General features: G+C 47.9%; 1 protein-coding gene across 4 annotated transcripts in view; it reads left to right on the top strand.

Annotated features, from left to right (window-relative positions):
• Positions 1-20,556, top strand: part of Dennd2b (DENN domain containing 2B) — a 186,324-nt gene that overhangs the window by 158,490 nt on the left and 7,278 nt on the right. For all 4 annotated transcript variants that reach the window (XM_052201508.1, XM_052201501.1, XM_052201502.1 and 1 more), the window contains 9 exons: positions 6,806-6,957; positions 9,328-9,543; positions 10,429-10,525; positions 11,326-11,370; positions 11,916-12,100; positions 12,708-12,817; positions 13,289-13,358; positions 16,416-16,493; positions 16,990-17,130. In XM_052201508.1, coding sequence (XP_052057468.1) covers positions 6,806-6,957; positions 9,328-9,543; positions 10,429-10,525; positions 11,326-11,370; positions 11,916-12,100; positions 12,708-12,817; positions 13,289-13,358; positions 16,416-16,493; positions 16,990-17,130 — 1,094 coding nt within the window. The remainder of the gene's footprint in view (positions 1-6,805; positions 6,958-9,327; positions 9,544-10,428; positions 10,526-11,325; positions 11,371-11,915; positions 12,101-12,707; positions 12,818-13,288; positions 13,359-16,415; positions 16,494-16,989; positions 17,131-20,556) is intronic.

Genomic DNA, 20,556 nt, shown 5'->3' on the forward strand with positions numbered 1-20,556 from the left:
TTGACCTAATTCTCTCCCAGATACCCAATCACAAGGTTTTGTGATACTAATTTTGAGAAGACACAGATATTCAGATATATAGCCTAGTTTCATAGATTGTAGAAAAAGACATGAGGTTTTGTGATGAAGGCCTTGGTAGAGGCTTCAAATACTGAGTTTGTGTCCACACATTTAGGAGATACTGGGGGTTTTCAAGGACTTCTAGTAAATTTGCTCAATCTTTACCCTACAAAAACAGTTTCTGGTCAGAAAACAGGTTGCCTCTGGGTGGACCTTTTCCTTCCAGGGCTGTATTCTATATAAACACCTGAAGAATACAGTTTGGCAGCATTCACTCCTCCTACCCTGAAGAACAGTACTGTTCCCATTGCTGTCTAGTGTTCGCAGGCTTGATTTCAAGGCTCTACAAAGGAATACAGTGCACAGTCCTGTGTTTGGTTTATTTTGGGTATTCTGGTCTGTTTTTGAGACAGGTCTTTTGCTGTGCAGCTCAGGTTAGCCTAAAACTCTAAATTCTTCTGCCTTCGCCTTTCAAGTACCTGGATTATAGGTATGTGCTACCATCTGGCTATTTTTGATATTCATTTTAGTTTTATCCTTGTCTTCTTCAGGGGCCTCTGATTCTGTACAAAATGTGTCTCTGAATAGATCCGCAAAGCAGGGAGATGTGTTGTGTGGTCCTCATTTTCATGTCATCTTGTTCTGTCTCCAGCCCGGAATTAGGAGAACAAGGTCATAATTAACCTGAGATAGAGTTGTGGCCACAGCAGAGAGCCTTTCAGATTCTGAGGCTGAGAGAGTCTTATGAAGCAGGGTTGTCTGCTTCCCCATTTGATAGGTGCCCTCTCTTCATAGTTTTCTCGTTAATGTTTTTAGCTTTATTTATTTTAGGTGTCTGAGTGTTCTGCCTTTTTATACCATGCACATGCCTGGTACTTGTAGAACTAAACCCTTGTTCTCTGCAAGAGCAGCAGGAGCTCTTAACCACTGGTGGATTTCACTAACCTGCGTAGTTTCCTCTGCCAGTTACTGGGCTAGTACTTTTTGGTATGTGGTTGGTATGGACAGACATACCACTGTCCTAGGCATGGACGTTTTAGCATGTCTCCATGGAAAAGTGCACTGTAGCAGTAAAACTTCAGGAACACGGGTCTCTGACAACAGGAGACTGGGGAGAGAAGCCTTTCTCTAACTGCTCGTGAAATGGTGGTCATGTATCCAGAGCTGACACAGGGCTGTGGGCATCAGAGCCAAAGCCCCAGAGTCAAGGTGAGCACTTAAGAAAGATGCTTCAGTGCACATGCTGTGTGGTACAACTCTCATCTCCAGCTAACCTACCAGAGGATCCGCCTGCTCTGTGCTTTCTTACCTTCTCACACAGATACAGTATCCCAGAGTGGAAGAAGATGTCTACTGAGTAAGAAGACAGCTCTGTTGCTTCATCTTTCTAGCCTTGTCCCTATTACAGGGTCTTTTCCAGTTGGCAGAAATTGCAATGTTATCATTACTGCTCAGGGCTCTTGGGACTATCCAGTAGTTTTTCTATTATCCCTATAGCACAACTGGCAGGAGGAGTTGTAGTCATTACTGCTTTTTTCCCAAGACTTAGGAGACCATTCTGTGCTGTCCAAGGATTCCAGGGGTAGATATATTTTTATAGCAACTGAACTATCAGGAGACAAAAGCCCCTCCCCATCTCTCTCACACACACACAAACAGACACACAGACAGAGACACAGACACACACACACATGTTCATGATTCAATACTCTGTTTAGAGGAGAATTTTTTAGAGGCACTATCCTGGATACAGAGCTATTTTGGGGCCTTCTTAGGAAAGGAGTGTGTCTGCCTCTCATGTGTTAAGGAGACCCTTTTCTACTTTGGGATATTATATGAAGATACAAGGAATATGAGAACAGCGTGGTTGCGTCTTAGATGGATGAGGTGAAACTAGAGGGAAGTGCTATACCTGGTAAAGCTGGGTTCCGCATCTTCCTAATCACTCCCTTAACTTTTGGATTCTTGGGTCCTTGGGAAGAAGGGAGGGGCAGGGTATAAGAAAGAGGGTAAGACAGTGGCCAGGCACTGATTTGGGTGGTTGTGTTTTGCAGGTTGGGGTGGAGGTAGCTTTGAGAATCTGTTAGGACAAAACTTTGGAAGTATTTTTTGTTTTGTATCTTCCACAGAAGCTCAGCCTGAATCTTATGACCTAACCAGAGTGGCTAGAAGAAAAAATACAAGGCAGGATAATTCTGTTAGATTCTGGCTAGTTTTCCCTCTACTTTCTTCAAAGAGATTCAAGAATGCAAACTCTTAAAGACTTCCAGAGCTCTCTTGTTGTTCCACTTTGGAGGCCATCTTCATTTTCTTGCCTAGGGATTGATCATGGCTCTAACTTCTCGGCTTTGCCCAGCCTTTGCCTTGTGGGATTAAGACTGTTTCTGGTTCCAACTGGATTATCCAGCTTTGAGGACTTCAGATTAAGTGGGATAAAATAAGCTGTGTTCTGGGTTTATGATGATGGATCTTATAAGGGAAGCAGAGATTACCTATGCTAAATCCCCACCTTGGGTACGTCCCTTTGGACTGGTGTTCATGCACTGTTAGGTATTGTAGCCCATTATTCCGGAGGCGAATAGGTCATCTCTGTTAGAAGCAGATTCGAGCAAGGCACTTTGGAGAATTCAATGGCCTCCTGCCCGTATCAGGCATGCAGCCTGAAGGTTACAGGGTGGGATACTCCAGAAAGGCTGAGATTTCAAAGCCTGCTACTTTGGAATAGTAAAGTTCAAAAAGAAAGTTGTTCCCTTGTTGCTTTCTAAAGCTGTTAGTTTCTGTCTGTCTGATGTAGATATGCTGCTGGTCTATGGAGGCAGCGGAATTGAGCCTGACAGTGAAAATGCACCTTAGGATGCTTGCTAAGGAATTCTGTAGAGTGGCATCTGCCTGACCACGGAGCCTGGGCTACGTTCCTGCGGGATTCTCACTCCTGTCAGTTAGCTGAGGCCCAGTGAGAGCTCCCTGGATACAGGAACGTCAGTGGGAGCAAATCAGAACTGGTCTTGCCAGTTAAGCTTTTTCAGTTTCTATTTCATGTTTCTCCTTCACCCCCAAGCTGGCATCAGCCAGGAACAGAGGGAACCTACAGGCATGGGTGGGACAGTAGGAAGCAAAGCAGCCAAGAGCTGTGACCTGGGGACAGGTGCCCAGGGCTGTTTGGGAATGAGGGTAACAGCAGCCCCCAAGGGAAGTGGCCCCCAGCCTGGTCCTTTTCCTTCCTGTATAAGGAGGTGAGAAAGGCGGAGACCCAGGAGAAACATCCAATTGGAGCCAGAGGATTTCTAGGAAGGGAAGCTAGAGATGGAAGGCCTTAGTTATCTGTGCAGCCCAGGAAGCTTGGAGTGCTGTGTGTACCTGGGTAGATGTACTCCTTTCTAAACTATTATTCTAGTTTATGAATGAATGGGGAATAAAGAAGGCAGTTTTCCTGTGTAGCAGCCAAAAGAGCTATAGAAAGGGGTGGGTCTAGGACCTGCTGGACCGGGAGTCTTCTAGAAGGATCATTGTGCTGAGACTGGGCTCTGGAAAGCCTAATTCAGAGGAGTGCGAAGCAGAAGTGGGGAGGCCTCGGCCTTTATCTTGTCAGCAAAGCTGGGAGAGTTGAGACCTCCGGTTTCCCAAGCCAAGGTTGATGAGATGGGGCTGCGCAGAGACAGCCTTGGCTTACCACTCTGTCACCCTCTAATGCTTTGTAGACTGTCCTGAGGAAACCATATGGGTAGGGTTCAAGTGAAAGGCATGCAGTCTGTCTAAATCCCAGTCTCACAAAAGTACCTGGCAAACTGCCACCTGTTTTCTCCACTCAGCTCTGGCCTCCCCGGCTTTCACTGTAGGTGCTCTGAGCACCGTGTCCCACTCTCTGTTTATTTCTTGGCAAATTCAGTTTATTGACTCTAGAGCTCACCGTCTTTTTGCTTTTTGCCCATCCATACTTCTAGGCGTCTTTCTGCCTGCAGAGGTGATTGGGAGTCCCCAGGAGTGGGTGATAGTGGGCTCTGACTAGCCAGGGATTCACTAAGGCCGAGCAGCAGATCATGGCGATGGATTAGTGGGTTACTTAGAGTAGAGAAGAAAGACGATGACGCTGGCACTCAAGGCCTTCCCACAGAGGCAGTTCCGCATATGCAAACACAAGTTGGTACCTCCCGACCTTGGTGCCTCTGGAGGCTGTCATCGGCAGGCCAGACAGCCATGCCTTGCCTGCTGCTTCTCTGCAATCCATCTTACACTTTGCTTACAGCTTTAGATTCTACACCAACTGTCAAAGCTCTGCTTCTGGGGAAAGAAGGAAGGAAAAGGAGAAGAGGATGAAGAAAAAAGAATTAGACTTAGGACTCCCAGCATGGCCCTCAGAGAGTATTAGGAAGCCTCAGATATGGGGGTGGGGGTCAGGGGTCAGTTCCATTCATCTCTTTGTTGTGCTCATCCTCCTTCTGTCCCCTGTCCCTTCCTCTTTTTTCCGTCTTTCCTCCCTGTCCAAGGGGGCATTGAATAATGTATATATAAGTAGTTTTGGTTGTAATCCAGGGAGAGTAATGTCAGGCTAGTATTGAAAGGCCAGAATTGCAGTAAATGTCCTATAAATGGTCAATTCAGTTCATCAACCCAAAATGTCGCCCTCTCCGAGAACCTCTGATGGAAAGGAATTGAGGTGGGTTTTCTTTTAGCTTAGGGATAATGAGGATTCTGGTCAGTCACTTAGACCAAGGCAATCTGAATGAGTGTGAAATAAATATAAGCAAATATTCTCCAGCCCCAATCTAGAAAGTAATATGCAGGTCCTGTTTCACAGATTAGAAGAATAATTAGGTCCTAGCATTCTTCTATTCTACATTCCCATCACCTTTCCACCTCGTAAGATATTTGTTAGGTAAGGACCAAGAAGTAGAAATACACCCTGCTCCCTCCAGAAATATACCTCACATGAAGTGCGCTAGAAAAATGTGCAGGGGATGCGGGGTTTAAGCCTTTGCTTCTCCAGACAGAGCCTCTGAGCCAGCTTTCCTTAGTCAGGGCCCTGGAATGGAGAGGAGTCATTGTAATGGCATGGCTGTTACAGGAAAAGCTGTGCTCTGTTGCCGGGGAGCATGTTGTGTTGGGAATCACTTAATCCAACCCCAGCTCTTTTCTTGACTCATGAGTTTACAGAGATTTGTATTGCTCCTGCTACAGTCTGTGGCCTCACTCCCCCACCTCTGCAAAGTCATTTCCTAAAGTCATTGTGGTTTCTTATTTAATAAATAGATGCTCCAGTTTAGGAGAACCTCAGCTTCTTGAGGAATCACTAAGCATGCTGGGGTTGCATTTTCTTCTGTACCCTGTTTAAGTGAGTTGCAATCCCAGCAGCCTCTATTTCCAATCTGGTAGGAGTAGAGATAAGATATATGCAGGTATCTACAGGGTAGGCATGAGGCTCAGCATTTGGCCAAGCTCAGTCCTGTTCACACTGTAGGAGCAAATCCTTCCCTGGACAAGCTATCTGCCATATAGGTCCCAAACAGTAGCATTGAGACTAGGGCAAGAAAACAGAAAGACAACAGAGAGGAAGTGAGGCTTGTATTGGTAGGGAGTCTCTGGATCTCATTACCACCATGATTTCACTAATGGGATTAAGCTTAGACGGAAGAAACAGCATGGCTCCTTGGTTTTACTGTGTGTTAGAAAAGCCTCATTAGGGCTGGCAAGATGGCTGAGAGGTTAAGAACACTGACTGCTCTTCCAGAGGTCCTGAGTTGAATTCCCAGCAACCACATGGTGGTGTCTCACAACCATCTGTAATGGGATCCAGTGCCCTCTTTTGGTATGTCTGAAGAGATGAAGAGAGTGACAGTGTACTCACATACAAGATGGGGCAGGGGTGGAAGGAGGGAGGAAAGGAAGGAAGGAAGGAAGCCTCATTATGTATGGGAGAGGGGATGGTGCAGGAAGGTGTAACTTAGGAAAGGATGAATCCCAAAAATCTTACAGTCTTGGGCAGGAACTATGTTTGGGGCTTTCCTAACATTTTCTGGTAGTGTCAATATACAGCATATGCCAGAGATTTTAGAAACTGGTCCTGAGATGCAAGGACTCTGCTTCTTTCTTTTGGCCTGGACTCCTTCCAAGCCTTTCACACTCCTATGTCACTGCAGGAAAAGTCTCTGCCAAATGTGGACTAATGAGGATTCTCTCTCTGCTGAGAGACATGCTCAGAGAGAAGGGTGGAACAAAGTCTCACTGAGCACTCACTATGGCTGCTTGGCCCCTGGTTGCCTGAGACAATATCTCTTCCTGAAGGACTTGGAGACATAGGAGGTTAGAGGAGGATCTAGCAAAGCTCTGCTCCCTAGAGTTCTTTCATCTTACCCCTGAACCTGGACCCAGCGAGACCCACAGAGTTGAATAAAGGGATGGCTATGTGGTCTCTGAAAGCCTTTCCAGAAGCCGACCTCTGAGGCTTTACCAGCAGAAGGCTAGAGCTTGTAGTGTCAGCTTTGTCCTCTACCAGTCTTGTGCAATCCCTGATTTATAAAGCAGTGGCCAGGCTAGGCTGAGCTGAGCTGAACTGGAAGGGGAGCAGGGGCCTCAGCTTCTGGACTTGGAGCCAAGATCTGTTTGTAGCCGCCCCGCTGCAGACAGGCAGCTGCATGACTCATGAGCTGAAGGGCCAGGCTGAAGATATTCTCTGTGGTTCACAGGAATTGTGTATGTATCTCACTCTCTTACTCTTTCCTTCTCTTCTCCAACTTTGCCTCCTCTGCAGGAGGGCTTCCCAAGGAGAATCCCTATGAGGATGTGGACTTAAAGAACCGAAGAGCTGGACGAAAATCCCAGCAACTGTCTGAGAACTCCTTGGACTCTTTGCACAGGATGTGGAGTCCCCAAGACAGGAAGTACAACAACCCACCCATGCAGGTAATGCAGTTGTGGCCTAGGCAGTGCGAGGGCCTGTCTGTCCTCAAGCTTTTACTTATGCTATTGTCCTGGCTAGCAATTGGCAGAGGACTTTGCCTCAGGACAGAGCTGTGCACTCAAGGCCTTCTGCCATGTTGAAACTGCTGTGGCAATTGAGATGTGCTCTCAGAGCATCCTGTCTTGCCCTCTTTTTTTCTCACTGTTTGCATTCTAGCAAGAAAACCAAACCAGGAGCTCTTACAAACTCCTACTAGTAGCAAAGAAGAAGACAGGGCTTTCTTAGAGACTTGACATTCTGCAGCTCTGCCCCAAATGATCTTAGTTGTGGAATTTGAGGGTTCATGGCAGGACTTGGGAGAGCCGGCTAGTGAGGGCCTGTGTTCTCAAGGTGCTTTCAAGCTTTTCTTAGTCTCTGTTCTCACTAGCACTCGGCAGGAGGGTTGCCTCAGGAAAGAGTTGTGTACCTAGGGACTTCTACCGGTTTGAAAACCCTATGGGCAGAGGTAGGCTGTCCTCGGGGCTGCTTGTCTTCCTGGCAGTATGTGGGACCCGCTGCTGTCTAGGCTCTCTACTGAACAGCATCGGTATTTATGGGGAAGGGCGGGACATAGAGTAGGGCTGAGAGAAGGGAAGCCCAGGACATTGTAGTGAGGGAGCTGCTTGAGTATAAGGCCTACCTGGCTGAACCCTGGTGGCCAGAGTCTGGAGCCTTGTTCTCTCCCTGGAAGAAGTGTTCCTGACTCCTCCCGTAGCAGAGCAGACTGGCAGGGGGAATAAGGAGTGTTTAGGAATGCGGAGATAGCATAGTGTGTAAAATGCTTACTGTACCATGTGATCCCCTGAGCACAGAGTCCCCAGAACCCATGTAAAGCCAAACACAGTAACAGTGGCCTCTAATCCCAATGTTCCTATAGCAAGACAAAGTGGAGAATCTGAAGAAGCTAATGGGTCATCTAGACTGATATATGCAGAAGCAAACTATGGAACAAGCAAATTGAAAGGTGAAGAAAGCTGTACTCAGCCCTAAATCTATATAACCACATTCAAACACACACACACACACACACACACACACACACACACACGCTCAAAAAAAAAAAAAAAACCAAAAATGGGCTGGAGAGCAGTTACTGTTCTTTCAGAGGACCCACATTTGGTTCTCAACACCCACATGGCATTCACAACCATCTGTAACTCCAGTTTGGGGGAAGTTGATGCCTGCTTCTGACCTCTACAGATCGCAGGCACACATGTGGTGTATATATGTACATGCATACAAAACACTCATGCACATAAAATAACTATTTTTTAAAAGAACAATAAAGAAGTGTTGGAGGAATGGAGTGAAGGAAGGTCGAAAGGAGAAAGCTGAACGGCCTAAAGACATTCAGACAATCTTATTCTGGTCTTGCCCAGAGTCCCAGGATTCAGGCAAGCCAGGAGAGTAGGGAAGCAAGCTGTCTCTGCCCGCCCCACATAACTCTTTAACTGGAAAAATGCGGGGACCTGGGTAGTTTATAATGTTGGACAGAAAAATACATAATTTTTTTCTGGCTTTGAAATCATGTGATGGTTTTGATAATGTGTCTGTCTTTCTGATATACTCTTTTCGAATGGACTTCTATTGGATTTGTATTGCTAGACTTGATTAGCTTGGAAAAGATATTGGCAGTGGAAAAAATGGATTTGCTGAAAATTGAGAAGAAGCAGATTGAGGCAAAACTTGAGGGCTGCTTTCCTAGCAGTTCAACTATCAATTAGCCAATGAGGTGTTCTGTACTGAAGAACCTCCGCTGTTAATCGAAGATATGCAGACAGGGCCAGAGAAGGAGGCAGCCTAGAATGATATGGTGAGGGGGGAGCCAGGTGAACGTGAGGTCTGCCTTACTCAACTTTGGAGGCCACAGGCCAAGCCCCCTGTTCTCTGGAGGAAGTAAGCCTGGCTGGGCTCTCAGGTTCACCTCACAGCAGGTTAGCAGGGAGGCTCTGCTCTCTTCCACAAAGGTTTCAGAACTGAGGTGGTAGAAAGACTGGTTCCCTCTCTGCAGTCACTAATCCTCTGTCAATGTTCAGATAGTGCCTGCAAACTCCTGCTTTGTCTCCTCTTCTGCTTAATAGATGATCTTTTTCTTTATCTTTTTTGGCAGAAGTAGTAAAGCTTGAGGAAGCAAGTATTTAATCTAGCGCTTACCTGGTCAGTGAACAGCTAAGGTCTTTAAAGAGGAAACTCTAGTATATTGAATTTCTAACAGGGAACTGGTGAGAGCTGAGGATGCCAGCCTTTTAGTTCTGTCCACAGATGCCAGCAGACAGATACTGATAAAACATTTGTGGTGAGCCCGTTCTCTCCTATCCTGTCCCCTATGTCAGCTGTCCCTGAAACCCAGCAGCCAGTCCCTGCGCAGTGGGAACTGGTCAGAAAGGAAGAGCCATCGTTTGCCAAGATTACCCAAGAGGCATAGCCATGATGACATGATGCTGCTGGCTCAGCTGAGCCTGCCATCTTCACCCTCCAGCCTCAATGAGGACAGCCTCAGCACCACAAGTGAGCTGCTGTCCAGCCGCAGGTCCCGTCGCATCCCCAAGGTATCCTTCCCTCATTGAGCCCAGGGCACCAGGCAGATGGGTGGGTAGGCAAACAGCTATGCTCTGGCCTGCCTGCCTGCCTGCCTTCCTCCTCTAATCTGGGCTGCTTTTTTAGTTCCCCTTGAATAGATTGAGGACCTTCCGCCCTGGTCCTTTCCTTATCAATAAGATTGCATGAACCTGTTCCCAGTACTGAGATGTTAGAGGGGAAAGACTGGCTGAGCTGAGACTCCATTACCCAGTGTGACAGATGAATTTGGGTTCCTGTGCACAGAAACATCTTTGGCCTTTCAGGGACCTAAAGATTCAGGCCAGCTCTTCCTATGTCTCAAAATCAAAGCGCTTTCAGCAATGAGTTCCACATGCGTCCATGTGTCCATGCACCCAGTCCTCAGCCCAGAGCAGCAGGATTTAGCTAAATGGTATTTTTAGCTTGAAAACAATGCTTGGGCATATTGAGAATTTAGCTTCTTCCTGCCAGGCCCCAGGTTATGGCCCAGAGAGGAAAGGCTAGAATCCTTGTTCCTGTTTTTATATCTGAGCAACTCTTTGTCTCAGTTGGTTCAATGACTCTTGGGACCCAGGAGCTCCCATCCTGTCTAGTTTGATCACAGTTCCTTCCTTTGGGGAGCTAAGTTTAGTGTCCTTGTCTTGGGGCAGGAACCTAATCCTGAGGCACAGGGTAGATGGAGAGCTACCAAGGTTGGCTGGTAAGCCTCCACTGCAGTCATTTTAATAGGAAGATCAGTTCTGGACCCTGATGGACCAGTGCACAAAGCTTTTGCACACCTATAAGAGAAAAAGTGGGCTCATAATTCATCTTCATGGAAATGGGGCAGCTGGTGTTAGAATGACCTCACCTTCTCTGCCTTTTTTTTTAACCAGCTTGTCCAAAGAATTAACTCTATCTATAATGCCAAGAGAGGAAAGAAGAGGTTGAAAAAGCTGTCTATGTCCAGCCTTGAGACAGCATCATTGAGAGGTAGGTGTTGATGTCTAAGATGGGTCACCTTTGCGAGTCTGTGAATATCAGGAATGGGAAGAGATGTGGATTGACTTCAGTTTATCTCACCTGTGATAGTAATGGGATTCTTCTGCTTTGCAGGAGGGGAATACCCTTCCACAAAATGGCCACATAAGTGGGAGGGCCTGAGAGAAAATTAGCTCTGGGATGGTTTCCTTCAGACTTTGGACTATGAAGCCCTGAGTTAGGATATGTAGGAATCTGCTTTGGGCAAAAGGAAAGGGCAGACTTACTGAGCAGTGTGGTCTGTTTTCCATTTCAAGTCTTGGATGCTCTGAGGCAGGTCCTTTGTATCCCAGGCATCCAGGCCTCTCTACTGCTCAGCCTTCAACTGGAGGCTTGGTCTCTGAGGTATCCTGGTCCTGCGCCATTTGCCTCCTGCCCTCAGATGCCTTAGCATTGGCCCAGAGTACCTCAGACTAGGTTTAGGTCTATTCCTTATTGGAAAAGTTGGGAGGCGTACAGGTCAGCAAGGTAGCTTAGCAGATAATTGCACTTGCTGACAAACTTGGCCTTCTGATTTTGAGCCACAGAACCTATGTGTTAGAAGGAGAGAATCAACTCCTATAAACTGTCTTCTGATCTCCACATGAACATGGCTGCATGCATAAGCCCATATTCACGCATGTATTCATTCATTCATTCTCTCACACACTCAATAAATGTTTAAAAAAAACCTTTTTTTAATATAATTTGGGAAATAGACTCCAAAATTATTTGCTGTAGGTTAGTGTGTCTACCTGTTGTTACTTTTCCAGATGAGAACAGTGAAAGTGAGAGTGACTCTGATGACAGGTTCAAAGGTAAGGTAACACCTCTCCCTATCCCCAGGGAATCAGCTCGCTCTTCTGCATGCGTGGGCCCAGGGTCCCAGGCTAGCCCTGGACTATGGGAAAATGTCAACAGGAAGGCCACCAGCAGACTATCAGAGCAGGAGGCTACAGAGAAATTCCTTCTTTGAGCTCAGCCCTTCAGTGTTAAGTACACAAGTTGGTCTCCCAGTGCCAACTTTAAAGCTGTTAACTGTCAATCCTTCCCACATCATTGTTCCCGGACACTGGCTACTACATTTACTTTGTAAATATTGTAAATACGGATGGCCAGGAATGAGTTCAAATTATAATCAACTCTTTTGGTTGCAAGAATTGTACCATAAACTGAGAAAATTGTCCTCTGGCACCCTTAAGACCACCTGTGTCTCCTGTGTCTAGAGAGGAGACTGACAAGTCAGATAAGACTTGTGTACATAGAAGCTATTCAGAGGTGGAGCTGCGTCAGGTGGATGGGGCTGATGGGAGGTCTTTGAGTGGCCAACCTGGATGTCTCCTAATGTGAGACCTGCCCCCAGCCCACACCCAGCGCTTGGTCCACATCCAGTCGATGCTGAAGCGAGCGCCCAGCTACCGGACACTGGAGCTGGAGCTGCTCGAGTGGCAGGAGCGGGAGCTCTTTGAGTACTTTGTGGTTGTGTCCCTCAAGAAGAGGCCGTCTCGGAGCACCTACCTCCCTGAAGTCTCCTACCAATTTCCTAAGGTGAGCTTGCCATTCCCAGATGCTCTTCCCGCCACTCCCTAGGTCATGTGCTCTCCACCACTTTATTAGTAGATAATTCACCCATTCAAGTTACAATTCATTGTCCTTCAGTGTGTTTTCAGAGTAGCACAGTCATCACTACACTTCATTTTAAAACATCTTCTCATCTAAAGAAATCCCCCTACTCACTAGCAGGCAGTCCCTGCCCACGACCTCGTGTCTTAGCACCCCTCCGCTCAGCAGACAGTCTGGTGTCCCTGTAAGCCACAGGGAGCTCTGCTCTTGCTTGTCTATACCGTTCTTTCTGGTTTCCTGGCAGCAGAAGAGAGCCCTCTCTGAGGTCTCCTCAGAAGCCTGGTGCAGCCTCCCACTTACACACTTCTTTCTCTTCACCCTGCTTGTCTCATGTGAGGCACCCTCTGAAATGCAGGTTACATCACCTGCCTGACCAGAATGCAGGAACAGGGGAAGATCTTGTCCATTTTGTTTGCATCCACAGCCCCAGCACACAGGAGGACATGCCTTTCAGTCCCTCTACCCCTACTACCCACCCCCAGGCTCCTTGTCACCTCTCAGTTACCTCTCCTCATATTCCTCTTCCTGGCAGCTGGACCGACCCACCAAGCAGATGCGGGAGGCAGAAGAAAGGCTCAAAGCTATCCCCCAGTTTTGCTTTCCAGATGCCAAGGACTGGCTCCCTGTGTCAGAATACAGCAGGTGAGCCATGACTTGGTGTGGCTATAGGAGGGAAGAGGCTGCAGACTCATTCTCCCTATAGTGGGGTACAACTGAGTGGGGAATGTCCTAGGCTTGGTCTACTTCCCCCACCCCTTTTTTTTTACCCTACCTTTTTTTAAAAGTTAGATCATTTTATTGTTCTTTTGTTTTTTGTTGTTTTAAGACTTACTTATTTCATGTATGTGAGTACACTGTCGCTGTCTTCAGACACACCAGAAGAGGGCACTGAATCCCCATTACAGATGGTTGTGAGCCACCATGTGGTTGCTGGGACTTGAACTCAGGACCTCTGTAAGAGCAGTTAGTGCTTTTAACTGCTGAGCCATCTCTCCAGCCCTCACCCTACTTTCTTAAAGTAACTTGAGGTGGCAGTCCTTATTTTAGGAGCCATGTCCTTAGTCGTCTTCATAACTTCTTTGATGACAGACCTCTCCCTCTTTCCTGTTTCAGTGAAACCTTTTCTTTCATGCTGACTGGGGAAGATGGTAGCAGGCGCTTTGGCTATTGTAGGCGCTTATTGGTGAGTAAGACTATTCAGTTCTCTGAGGTTGGTGGGTAGGGAAGGGCCAGGACATTTGTCTATCTCTCTATATCCTTCTGCAGCATTAGCCTGTGTGCAAGCCTGTGATCTGATGAATCTGTCCCTAGTACATATACTTAGACAGTTGGGAGACTCCTGGGACATCAGGGTTTACAGTAGCCTACCTGGGATCTAGGATGATGTGTAAAGATAGAAGGAACGGATCACCTTCTGCACGGTTGTTAAATCATTTTAGCTTTGTTGACTTTCCTTTGTATTCTTTTTCCTTGGCTTGTCATCTTAGATTGCTGACCTCTAGTTATGATCATGTCACCCCACAGTTTATATTTGTTTATTCAAGTAAGTAGGGAACAACCTTATTCCCTCCACACCTGGCCAACTTGATGTTGGAAGAACTCTATCCATGCTCTGATTGGGCTGCGGTCTGAGGAGGCACTGAGAGGCACACCTCCTCTGGGGTTCTTGGAGAAATGTTTTGAATTTAGCAGAAAGATAATTGACTTTTGAAAATAGAAACTTTTCAGAGGCAGGCGGATTTCTGAGTTCAAGGCCAGCCTAGTCTACAGAGAGAGTACCAGGACAGCCAGGGCTACACAGAGAAACCCTGTCTCGAAAAAACAAAAACAAAAACAAAAAAAAAAAGAAAATAGAAACTTTTTTTCTCCCCAAAGAGCAATTTCTGTTTCTATCATTCCTGGGAAGGGGGTTGCTGTAGATGTACAAAGAACTAGAAGGCGAACAGAGCCCAGGGTCTGTCTTCCCTTTTATTCTTCTCAACGGTTACTCATTGGGTCGTTGACAATGTTCTTTGATTTCTAGACGTTAGCAAGAGAAGGCTGTGTCAGCTACCAGTCTAGAGATAGATAAGGGAAATCCTAGACAGGAGTCTTGTAAAGAAAGAGTCCTAAAAGAAGGGTTTGGGGGGCGTCCATCCAACCATCCATCCACAAGCATTCATTGTACACCTATTGTAGGTCAGGCCTTATACTGAAAGTATAAACACAGAAGTCCAGCACACACCCTACCCTCAGTGTGCAGTAGCTAGTCTAGTAGAGGATGCCAACTTTCAGTATTGAATGGAAGAGCTGTGGAAGTAAATTTTGCCTAGGATTTGTCATGTTCCAGGGGAGATGCTTCACTGGATTTGTGTCTCTTCCTTTAAAATCTTTATGATAGTCTGTGGAGTATTATTTTCTCTGACCTGTAGATTAAGAAATTGAAACTCCAAGATGGAACGACTTGCCCAAGGTCGCACAACAGTGAGGTGCAAGCCAGAACTGACTTCCAAATCCTTTATCACCAGTCTGGCATTCTTGGGTCCCTATCATCCACCCCCAGGGATGATCTTGGACATTGAATGCCTAGTATGCTGAGGGACAGGGAAGGGTCCAGATGCCAGGCTGGGAGCCAGGCGAAGACCAGCATGTGCCTGGCTCCCCAGAGCATAGGGAGAACATTTTAAAGGCTGCCTTTGACAACACGTGGACGGAACAGAGCTGTGCTCTTTTGCAGTGGGCCTGCTGCCCCTAGGGAAGAGCATGTTTGTCCTGGCGCACTCAGAGAGGGCCTGGGCTGGGTCCCTGCCAAGGGGGCTGGCACCGGCTCGGCATTCCTGCAGATTGGACACAATGATTCTAACCCAAATCCCACATACTTGATTTAATCACTTGGGGCTTTAGGGGAGGTGGGGAGTGGGGGAGGGAAAGAGAGACGAGTAAGTTTCAAGCCTAATATGGACAAAACAGATTCTGCCTTCTCTTTAGATCTGTGACTGTGGCCAGCAGGTTTGGAGACTGAAATAGCCCCATCTGTATTTGCTTAGCAGCCTGCATGAGGGGCCAGCACCTGCTGGTTTGCTCCCTCCCCTCTAGGCCTTGCCAGGCACTCCAGGCCTCCGAACCCAGACGCAGCCATGGGGTCCTGCCAGCCCCTTGCTGGAGAATGAACTCACTCTAGTCTAACAGGGTTCTGGGGGGGGGGGGCTCGCGGTATGTGTCTCTTTCTTCAGCTGCGCACCTCTTAAATCCCTTTCTTTTTTTGCTCTCTTTCACTCCATAGCATAGCTCTACCCTGTGTCTCTGTATTCCTTTCCCTCCTTCCTCTCAGAAAACAGCATGCTTGGAGGTAAGACAGAAGGAAGAACGACTGCGCAGACTCCTGCTACCTTCTTCTCATCCAGCTTAGACAGTGGCTTAGTCTTCATGAGCTCAGCGTCCTCTCTGTAAAGCTGGGTACAGGCGCCTCTCCCATGCTCTTTTTGTAGATAGTGCCAAGCTAGAGCTCTGTTTTAAGAAACATTTCATAAAAAGTCATTCCCTTCTCTTGTTCTGCCTTTGCCTTCCTTGGGCTTGGATAAAGGGGAGGAAAGAGGTATTTTGCAGTTGCCTCCATGATGATGGGGAGGGAGGAGATAGGGTCACATGTCCTGTTCCTAAGAGTGTCCACAGTCCCTTCTTAGGGGCTGGAGAGATGGCTCAGTGGTTAAGAGCTCTTGCTGCTCTTGCAGAGGACTCTGATTTGATTCTCAGCCCCTACATAGTGGTTCACAACTGTCTGAAACCCCAGTTCCAGGGCTCCAGTGCCCTCCTTTGACTTTATGCACACAAGGCGTACCTGTGATACACATACAAGCATGCAGCAAAACACTTATATACAAAATAAAATGAATTAATAAAAAATTAAATGTTAATTAAAAATTAAATTAAAAAAGTCACTGAGTCCTTGACATCACATCCTTTGGGGTAGCATCCTTAGGGATGTAAATTCACAAATCACCCTGTAACCTCTGTCATGCTGCAGTGTCCTCTGCCAGCCACTGTTGTGTTTTCCTGGGATAAAGGATAGAGCCTACCTGGAACTTGGTAGGAGATTGAGTTTGCCCTCTGGGAATGGTGGCCTTTCTTTGGGAATCTGGTTCAGTTTAGATGTTTGGAGTCATTCTTACTAAAAGGACTGTACTTAACGATCAGGTCCAGGGGAAATGAGACAGATGTGGCATTCACACATTCTTTGTCTCTTCCTTCTTCTCCTCTCCAGCCAAGTGGGAAAGGGCCTCGGTTGCCAGAGGTGTACTGCGTCATCAGCCGCCTGGGCTGCTTCGGCTTGTTTTCCAAGGTAAGGAAGGGATGCTGACTTCGTCCCCTCCCAGTGACAGTTCTCATGGGAGTGTCTGCAGATGCCTGTGTGAGACACAGGGTGTACAGAGCAAGGACAGGTGGGTTCTCGGAGTCCTGAGTTCCCAGGCCTGGCTTACTGCCGAGCTGCCTGGCTTTTCCTCAACTCCTGGGTTGACAGTGACTGCTCTGTAGTAGCCCAGCCTGGTCCATGCTCAGAGCTGGAGTCCTTAGAGAAGCCAAGAGTACCCAGGAAGTTGTTTCATGGTGCTGTGTCTTTTGCCCTGCTGTCTCCCTCTTGGGGACTAAAGCAGGCCAACAAGGGAACTAAATGGTCACTGAGGGCCAAGAGAAACAGGAAGGGTACAAAGATCCTGGCAGGACAGCTTTTTTGTGTCCAGCTTGGTCAGAGGCCAGGTTGCCCTCTTGTCTGTCAAAGAGGCGGAGAAGGCAGCTCCCGACACTCTTTCTCTTTGGGCTGCTGGTGGTGGGCACAGGTCCTAGACGAGGTGGAACGCCGGCGTGGGATCTCAGCTGCACTGGTCTACCCCTTTATGAGGAGTCTCATGGAATCGCCCTTTCCAGCCCCAGGGAAAACCATCAAAGTGAAGACATTCCTGCCTGGTGCTGGCAATGAGGTAGGGAATTCCTGCAGCTTCCTTTCTGGCCTTGGGCTGGGTCTCAAGAAGAGCCTGGCCAACCCGGGTGCGGTCTCTGGAGATGTAGAGCACAGCTCGCTGTGTCTGTTCTCTTAGTAAGAACAAGAAGGTGAAACTGGGAGCAAATGTTGTCTTCTACTAGGGACTTTAGCTGACTTGTACCCTGGATTAATATTGATTATAAGCATTCACAACTGGAGATTTTACCAAACTTTGCAGTCTTGAGGATAAAGAGCGACACAGCTTTGTCCTCTAGGACTTTTTCTTTTCCTAGAAGGGGACCTGCTGTTGAATAGTTATATTTATAAATAGTTAATTCCTAAGTGTCTGTAAAAAGAACGAACAGGATCCTATGAGAATGTAGAATAGGGGATCTGTTTTAATTTAGGGGCCGAGAAGGTCTTCCCCCAAGAAAGCACCATTTTTCCAGGGCCCTCAGCAATGCACAGGAGGTGATTGCAAGTATGGGAACAACAGGTGCAGGGCAGGCGCCAGAGAAGAGCAGGTGCTGCACGAGCACTTGAAACTGGGTCACGATGTCTAGAGGGCATGAATAGACGTCGGTGGGCAGGCGAGGGCCACGCCCAGTGTTTGTGCCTGCACACACTTAACAATGCTAAGAATTTGGGGTTCTATCCAGAAAAGGATTAAGATTCACTCTGATGTGTCTTGAAATTCTCTGACTACTGTGCAGAGAATGGGAAGGAGTGAAAGCAGGGAGACAGCTAGAATACAGTTGCAGTAACACAGGCAGGAGAAGCCTAGGCTAGAGTATGGTAGGGAAAATGAAGAGAAATAGATGGATTTGAAGCAGTAACACTTGGAGTTAAACCAGCAGTAGAAACCATGACAGTGATTCTTAAGTCCAACCTACAGCTTTCTGTTCGAGGGAAGGGAATGGGTAATGGAGCCCTAGCTTAATATGGGAGTTTATGGAGGACAAGAAGGGGAGTTCTGTCTTATAATTTAAGTTTGAGGTACCCATGAGAAGCCAGTAACAAAGTGTGTATCAAGATGGGGATGAAATGGGCTGGAGAGATGGCTCAGCGGGTAAGAGCACCGACTGCTCTTCCGAAGGTCATGAGTTCAAATCCCAGCATCCACATGGTGGCTCATAACCATCCGTAAAGAGATCTGACACCCTATTCTGGTGTCTGAAGACAACTACAGTGTACTTATATATAATAAGTAAATAAATATTTAAAAAAAAAAAGATGGGGATGAAATGGAAGCCCATTTCTGAAGAACCCCCAAGTAGAGGCCCCGTGATAGACAGGCAGCAACTCTGAAGTTGGAAGATAGGAGAGGAAGTGGCTGAGAAGCCGAAGAAAGGGAGCCCTAGGGAATAAGGCGTAGTGTACCGGTCAGGTACCACCGAGCAGCAGGGCACACTGACAAAGAACAGCCTTCAGATGGAGCCCAGGGGTGACCGGGTGAGTGGAGAAGTGAGGGCTGAGCGACTCCTGCAGACAGCTCTTCTGGGGCGTGGCTCTGAGGAGAACAAGGAGGTGGATGGAAGGAGAAAGTAACTGTGGAGCTGATGGTGGAGGCTAGGGTAAGAGGACCAGGACGGTGTCGTTGAAGATGGCTGTTGGCATGCTGCTGGAATTGGCCCTGGGTGAAGACATTAGTAATGCAGAAGAGGGAAGGACAACCAGCTGTCACCAGAAGGTGCAGGTAGTGGTCTTCATGGGGGCTCTCTTCTGTTAGGAGAGGAAGGGGAAGATGGTGGCTTGTGGACTTGGGGTCTCATTAGATGGCTGTGGTTTCCTGAGAGTAGAGAAGAAGGGGACGTCTCAGAGTAAGAGGCAGGAAGATGAAAACGACTGCCGCAGAGTAGGAGGACTGACCTCAGTCACAGAGCCGTGCAGGCAGTGACTCACGCCTGTTGGCATCTTCCTGAGAGTCTCTACATGTCCTGGGATTAGAGAGACTCGGAGTTTGATGAGTTGGCAGGATGGCTGACCCTGCCTTGACAGCCCAAGGGCTTGCCCTGGGGTTCTTCAGTTCCCCCTCTTCCTAGGTCACTTCCTAGGCCTGGCTGCTGCTCTCTAATCAGGGCTACTTCCTATCCCGAGTCTTCTTGGTTTCGCCTTCAAGGAATTTCCTTCTTATGGAGTCCAAGCCACTCATGCTGTAAGACACCTCAAACTCTCAGGACTGCCCAGAAGTGGGCAGGGCCAGCTCCTCGTCCTAGACGCACTGCCAGGCCTCTCTGCAGATCTCACTATGCCCATCTTGCCTGCTGCTACCGTGGGCTGTTCCACTCTGCTGCTGTCAGATTCCCAGCTCCCAGAGGCAGGGGCAGCCTGGGGCTGGGACTTAGAGGCTGGAAGCCAGAGAGTAGCACTTATTTTTGCTACTTGCAGGGCTCCCAGGAGGCAGGGCTACAGAGTTTTGCATTGTCTTGTTTTAGGATGGGAACAGATATTAGGCAGGATACAAGGCTTCTGACATAACTGCTGTGGCACGCCTTCAGCCTCTTCCCATCAAGCACGTAGGCCTTGCCCTCCATTGTGCTGATCTTCCTGGGATTCACTGCCTGTCAAGAAAGACAGTGCACACAGCTCTTGCAGCCCCCTTCATTCCTGTTGATGGTTTTCAGAACCCGGGGTGGTGAATACTGAGCTAAGAATTCCTTCACTTGCAAAAGCAAACAGTGCTTAGGGGACTGGGAGTAACCCAAGCCAGAGATGAGAAATGAGGCACTGTAAGAGTGGCTGGAGCAGACCTGAAGCAAGCACAGTCTAGACCCCTGGGGCACGCCCCTCGAGGGGGCTTAGCTGCCACCACAAGGCCATACCGGATAGTTTCTTACCCCCAGTTCTTGGGAAGCCTGCAGATCACTGCTGCTCTACAGATGAGGAGTTAGTAGTTCCTCCCCTGTCACTGCGGAGGTCACTTGCACACACACACACACATACACACACACGCGCGCGCGCGCGCGCGCCTCCAGGAAAGGGGCTTTGAGTCTGTCACACAGACCTCTGAGTAGTCCTTAGAGGAGAATGCATGTAGGCCTGGCTTCATAAAGACAGTCCCGTGTCCTTGCAAGATTTTTTAGAATAGCCAGATCTTTTCTAATCCTTAGTACGGGGCTTGTGGTGGTAGAGATAAAGGGCAGGAAGGCAGGACAGCCATTGGAAACTGTCATAGGAAATGGAGGGGACATGGCAACAAGGACAGCAGCGTTGACTCTCCAGACATGGTAGAGGCCAGCGCTCCTAAGTACTACATTCTTCCTCTGGCCTAGAGAACAATGGTTCACTGTGCATTTGGTCAGTGTGCTGAAGGAGATGGGAAAGAAGGCAGAGACTCAGCAAATGGGGCTATGTGACTCCCTGGGTCTCTGTATTCGTGGGAGCAGTTAGCTTCCCCTGCTTTCCTCAAAGCTTATGTCTGGTC

Source organism: Apodemus sylvaticus, chromosome 1, assembly GCF_947179515.1.
Source record: "Apodemus sylvaticus chromosome 1, mApoSyl1.1, whole genome shotgun sequence".
NCBI lineage: Eukaryota > Metazoa > Chordata > Mammalia > Rodentia > Muridae > Apodemus > Apodemus sylvaticus.